Consider the following 6,000-nt stretch of genomic DNA (forward strand, 5'->3'; position numbering starts at 1 on the left):
ATCCTCATGCTCTTGAATAAAATTGTACAAGGCAGTCTAATGTTACTGTAGTGGTTTCATGGTGCCTTTTGCATCACTAGACCTAAAGCATTTATTTGTACATGATACTGTACATTTACAAATTCAACATATTTATTAGTGTGTGCATATACAGTATACTGTATATGTGAAGACTAATGACTAATGAAAATTCAGCGTTGCCATCACAGACCCCAGAAATCCATCCGAAAAATCTGAGCCCAAACTTTTGAATCGTATTTGATGTAAAGTTAGCAAATGATGGTTATCGACAACTGACATTGCTTGCAGAACCTTGTTTCTTCAACAATCTCTTTTAATAAAAATGTTTTTTTCTCCACTCTGCTTCACTCCTTTTCAGTCGTCCTGCCTTCTTCCATAAGCTTCACTCCTGCACTGCCTCTCTCTTTCATATTAAATGATGGAAAATACACGCATGTGCTTTATATACATCCTGCTGCCTTGGCAGGAGTTTAGTCTTTCCATGACATAATAAGGAACTAGAATTATATTGAGGAATCTCTGCACAGACATGACCAATACATGCTCATTTATTTGAATGTTTTTGAATCTCTCACATTTAGAGTATGCTTTAATTGTTCGCCTTCTCTTTTATAGGCTATATGGTACACAGTGCATCCTATGATGATGTCCTAAATAACAGATGGTCAACCAGATCCTCAAGTGGAACCCACCTCCCTGTTGAAAATCTCAAGCCCAATTCCAGGTGCGATCTAGCATGTGACAGATCTCATGCACACAGACACAAACATATTCCATCAATTTATAAACTAATTTACAAGCTTCTGCATGCTTGTGCTTGCACATTTAAGCATCTGTGTTCTATAGTCCACAATACAAAATACAAATACAAAGCAGGTCTGAGTTCTCAGTGGAGATCTTTTGGGAGGCCTCCTAAATCATGCTTAATCCATGAACTCCAACAATATGCTGGGAAGCTGTCTGTGAGGCTTGCTGGTATACTAAGCTATAAAATCATTAACACTTACTTTATTGAACATAAATTTATATGAGTGTCATTTATCTTCCCCTTGTTGTGCAACATCGTCTAGAAATAGTGATGTATATTTTTCCAAACATCTTTTGCTAAGTCTGAAACTATCTCTGACAGGATAACTGATCTAAGATGTAGTTGAATATGTTAAATATGTGACAGGGAGCTGGGGACTAATATATAATTAGTTGGGGTGTCGTAGTTAACTCGTTAATGCATATATTCAGTTTGACATCATATCGGTTGTATTCTGTATTGTGTGATTTCTAACTAATCTGAATCTTTGGAGCAGATTGGAACTGATAAATCAAACTCAGACACAAGATGTTTAACAAACATCAATTGCATTCATTAATTTTTTTGGCTTTTTTTTTTTTAAGTATGGTGAAATTTAATTATCATCAAAGCTTTTTTTCAGAAAACAAAAAATAAAAAATTGACAGTAAAGATATTTATATTTTACAAAAGATTTATTTTGTACTTCCTATTCAGTAAAGAATGCTGAAAAGAATCAGTCTCCACAAAAAGCGTCACAACTGTTAGTAATCATTTTAATTTATAATAATAAATAATAATATTAATAATAATAATAAATGTTTCGTATGCTCTAAATCAGCTTATGATTTAGAATAAGTAATGACTGCTGAAAATTTGTAATAATATTTTACAATATTTACTGAAATAAATTCAGCCTTGGTTCACGAAAGAGACCGCTTTCAAAAACATTACAAAATCTTACTGACACCAAATATTTTTGAACAATAGTGGAAATAATTTGTTGTTTTTGAACAAATAAAGAGCACTCTTGCATACATTTCAGTTTCAAATAGCATATTATTTAATCTTCTTTCATAGAAAAAGAATGTCATGTTAACTATAAAAAAGATTAAGTGACATTAATTATTTTAGACTGAAAGCCCTAATAATTATTTAATAATTATTGACCTGTCACCCTCCAAAAAAAAAGAGCTAGAGAAACTGCTATTTTATGCTGTAGAAACAAGACTCAATTTCAGTCATATTGACTGAACTGCACTGTGTCTACATGTGTCTGTTTCTTGAATGCTGCTCTTACTTTATAGTTGTAAACCCTTACCAACACATTTTTGCAGCAGTAGATATGGGAGGTGTTCATGGGCTGTCTGGATATTTCCCACAAATGTGAAGTCATTTCTGCCTACCAGACCCATCTAATCGTTTTCTTCACTAAGCATTGGTGCATTACAGCAGGCATGATCTGTCCCACAGAATTGGAACGCCTGTCATTCCGAAAGTTCTGCACATCCCTTAATAATTTTGATTCATTAAATGTGTTTGCTAATTCAGTAATGATTTCAAAGTGTAGCACTCTCAGCACATATTTAGCTTTAAAATCAGTGCAGAAAATGCAAAAAACATGCGCAGATCTCGTCTGGACCTGTACACGGGTTACTCACGCATGCATAAATGCATGCAGCTGTGTGAAACGCCCCAGGTTTGATTGACGTTTGTTTTGTACACTTTCCCAGACAGGCAGATGCGCTCTCTCCATCACTACCTTGAGAAAACACATGAATGCATATGCACTCATTAGAGATGTTTGGTTCATAAGTGTGGAATGTGAGGATGAAATTGTTTTTATTGTCCTCTGGGATTCATTTAGAAGCCTCTGTTATTATAGCCTCTCAGCCGAGCTCAGTGACTGACAACTTTATAATTCAGCCATGAAGTGTTGATAAGTTTTATGAATGATTTGTAATAGCTTTTAGAACTAGGTGAATAGTCTAGACTGCGGACAATAACAGCTCCTTCTTAGTCCAAGTAACAATGACAAACCACTTGGATGCCATATCGAGACTGGATCTTACATCAATTCCATAAAGAGTTATGGTCAGAAGAACAAGGAAAAATAGGACACACGCACATACGCATATACTTAATAATATATGGTCAAAAGGACAAGAAAAATTGTACGTGGACACAGAAACAGTAACACACACATCCTAGTTGAAATATGACAGGCCCCCTTCCACTGGCGGTCTGACTGTAATTGTCCATTTTCTCTTTATTTTGGTCAGAGTTTCCACGTGGCTGTGCTAATTTGATCCAGCAGTGCTGCTTTTATGTCATTAAACGGGTCCTGAGTTAAACCAAGTGAAGCGTGAGCTTACTGAACAGCCTCTCACTGGCACAACAGAAGGCTGTGAGTGCTGTTAGCGCTGCCCTTTGAACTTCATCACACTTCTCTGTTTTAATTTCTTTACTTGTCTAATTTATCCTCTAAGGTAAAGGATGTGCCAGAGTCAGAGCAGAATAAGTGGTTGTGGTCTGGTATTTGTCACAAAGAGGTTTCGTCGGATTGGAAGTTCCATGTTGATGTGTTATTCTCTAGCTCACCCTCTGACATGCAGTCTCTTCTTGTCATTACACTTTTTTAGCCTTCTCTTTTGCCAGAGGCTCACTCTTATAACTTTCTCTCATGCATGTTTTATTAATGAAAAATTTAACTGTGCCCTTTCTTTTTTTTCCTTTTCCTACCCTTTTTCTTTTCATTTTCCAACCTTTTTTCATCTTTTTCATTTTCTTTTTCTTTTCTTTTTTCCCATCCTATTTTAATTTCAACGGAAATATTACAGTTAACCGTTAGCGTTTATCCGTAAAATTATACTGGATAATGTCCTGGCAGAAAATTGCAAGTATATTTTCCATTATTTTTTATTTATTATATTATCTGTGTGTGTGTGTTTTATTTCCTATGCTTTTTCTTTTCCTTTTTTAATTTCCTTTTTTATTTTCCTACACATTATCGCTCACACTTTATTTTAAGGTTCAATTCTTGCTATTAACAAACCATTAACTATGACTTTTGCCTCAATAAACTCCTAATTTGCTGCTTATTAATAGTTAGTAAGGTAGTTGTTAAGGTTAGGTATTGGGTAGGATTAGGGATGTAGAATATGGTCATGCAGAATATGTGCTTTATAAGTAGTAATAAACAGCCAATATGTTAATAATTATAGTCATGTTAATAAGCAACTAGTTAATAGTGAGAATTGGTTCCTATACTAAAGTATTACCACATTTTCCTTTTTCTTTCTTTTCATTTGTATTAATTTTCTCTCTCTTTCTTTCCACTTTTAATACATTTCTGTGTCATTCAATCCTTATGCTCTCATTGTAACATTAGGAGTGAGTGTTTGAGTTTTATACATACATAAGGTGCTTTTGTAAAAAAAAAATAGTCTCTTCATGACAGCAAACCATGATTTTAAAATAATAAATACAGATTTCATTCTTGTTCTCAGGTATTACTTCAAAGTTCAAGCAAAGAATATCTTTGGACTGGGGCCACTCAGTGAAACTTTAAAGTATGTCACAGAATCAGGTGAGTCTTCTTTTGTTTGAACCCAGATAAGGGTTGTTTGATTCAAACATATTCATAAATACCAAATAAATTTCTGTTTTATTTTTTTTATCTAGATGATCCCCTGCTCATAGAGAGACCCCCAGGTAAGAGATACATCATTACACGTTATATTACTGTATGTTTGAGTTAACCTTTAAAACACTGATGTGCTAAAAAGTGCTAAATGTGCTATATGTGACTTTTTTATTGCTGGTATGCTGGTGTTGAATGCTGGTATACCAGTTTTGATTGCACTAACCAGCAAAACATTCATCATTGTTACCTTTTTCGTGATATTTTCCAACAGTAATGACCTAAAATAAAAATTGTAATTGCCATTCATTTCCTTTCTAGGTGGGGAGCCCATCTGGATCCCATTCTCATTCAGGTATAATCCCGCCCACAGTTCTTGTAAAGGAAGTCAGTTTGTCAAGCGCACCTGGTATAGGAAGTTTGTCGGCGTCGTCCTCTGCAACTCGCTGCGCTATAAGATCTTCATGGGAGATGGACTAAGAGGTGCCGACCTTTCTTTCTAACAACATAATACATTTAAAACTTTAATCTAATGATTAGTGTGTCTGTAATATGAAGCGCCCTGTTTTCGGAGCGCTGGCCTAAAAGCCTTGGAGCAATCCGATCCAAACCACAGTTTCCCTCAGCTAAACACAAGGCGCTGTCTGAGGTTTGGGTCCTGAGGGATACTCAAGCTACGACTGTTTTCCATTTCAGAACCGTTCTACAGCATTTCTGATACATTTGGCCATGGAGAGGACCACTGCCAGTTTGTGGACTCTTATCTAGATGGAAGAACAGGACCACACAATCTCTACCTCAACCTACCCACAGCTCAAGGTACGGCATACATGAGCGTGCTCTGTAGTTTGTCTTCACTTCGAGCCTCAGATCATAACGTCATGTGTCTGTTTACTTACTGCCGCTTAAGAGGGTGATCAGTCAGCACTGTAACATGATGCCGTTTGTGGATTTCAGGATATTATCGGTCATACAGACAAGAGCCAGTGAATTTCGGGGCCATCGGCAGGCGCACACCACATCCTTTCGTTGGCTGGTATGAATGTGGAGTTCCAATCCCTGGAAAGTGGTAACAGGGGGAAACTCCAAGAGGACATTTCCACAGGCAATCAAATTCCACATGTTCTGTTCCTATATCTATATGCCAATCACAGAGGTGAACCATTGCTCACCATGGCATCCAAACCTAAAGCATATAGCAACTGCTTCTGACGGAAGGAATATAGTACTTTGAGTAACACTAATATTTCTACATATTCGATATCAAGCACTTTTTGAAAAAATCAAGTCTGTATATGAGGAAATTGCAGCATGTGTATTTGAGTGTATTAACAATGTTTTGTTTTCATGTGTTGCATAATAGTAATTATTTCACATTCCATTCCACCTGGAATATTTATCTTACAGTAACTTCAAAGAAACAAATTAGTGGCTAGTTAAATATCAAAGCACAACATCAAATGACTACGTAATGTCTGGGAAGATGACATTTGCGATGATGTAACAAATTTTCTGTGAGTGATGTTTGCTGTTGTTTATATAACTTGCT

At 35.9% G+C, this 6,000-nt stretch overlaps 1 protein-coding gene across 1 annotated transcript in view; it reads left to right on the plus strand.

The window, feature by feature from the left end:
• Positions 1-5,725, plus strand: part of LOC107693219 (fibronectin type III domain-containing protein 1-like) — a 35,358-nt gene extending 29,633 nt beyond the window's left edge. The window contains exons 17-22 of the mRNA XM_016492511.1: positions 637-745; positions 4,318-4,397; positions 4,493-4,522; positions 4,773-4,934; positions 5,148-5,270; positions 5,409-5,725. Of these exons, the coding sequence (XP_016347997.1) occupies positions 637-745; positions 4,318-4,397; positions 4,493-4,522; positions 4,773-4,934; positions 5,148-5,270; positions 5,409-5,524 (620 nt within the window). The 3' untranslated portion in view covers positions 5,525-5,725. The remainder of the gene's footprint in view (positions 1-636; positions 746-4,317; positions 4,398-4,492; positions 4,523-4,772; positions 4,935-5,147; positions 5,271-5,408) is intronic.
• The last annotated feature ends 275 nt before the right edge of the window (positions 5,726-6,000 follow it).

The sequence above is a fragment of the Sinocyclocheilus anshuiensis genome, unplaced genomic scaffold, assembly GCF_001515605.1.
Source record: "Sinocyclocheilus anshuiensis isolate Anshui unplaced genomic scaffold, SAMN03320099.WGS_v1.1 scaffold810, whole genome shotgun sequence".
NCBI lineage: Eukaryota > Metazoa > Chordata > Actinopteri > Cypriniformes > Cyprinidae > Sinocyclocheilus > Sinocyclocheilus anshuiensis.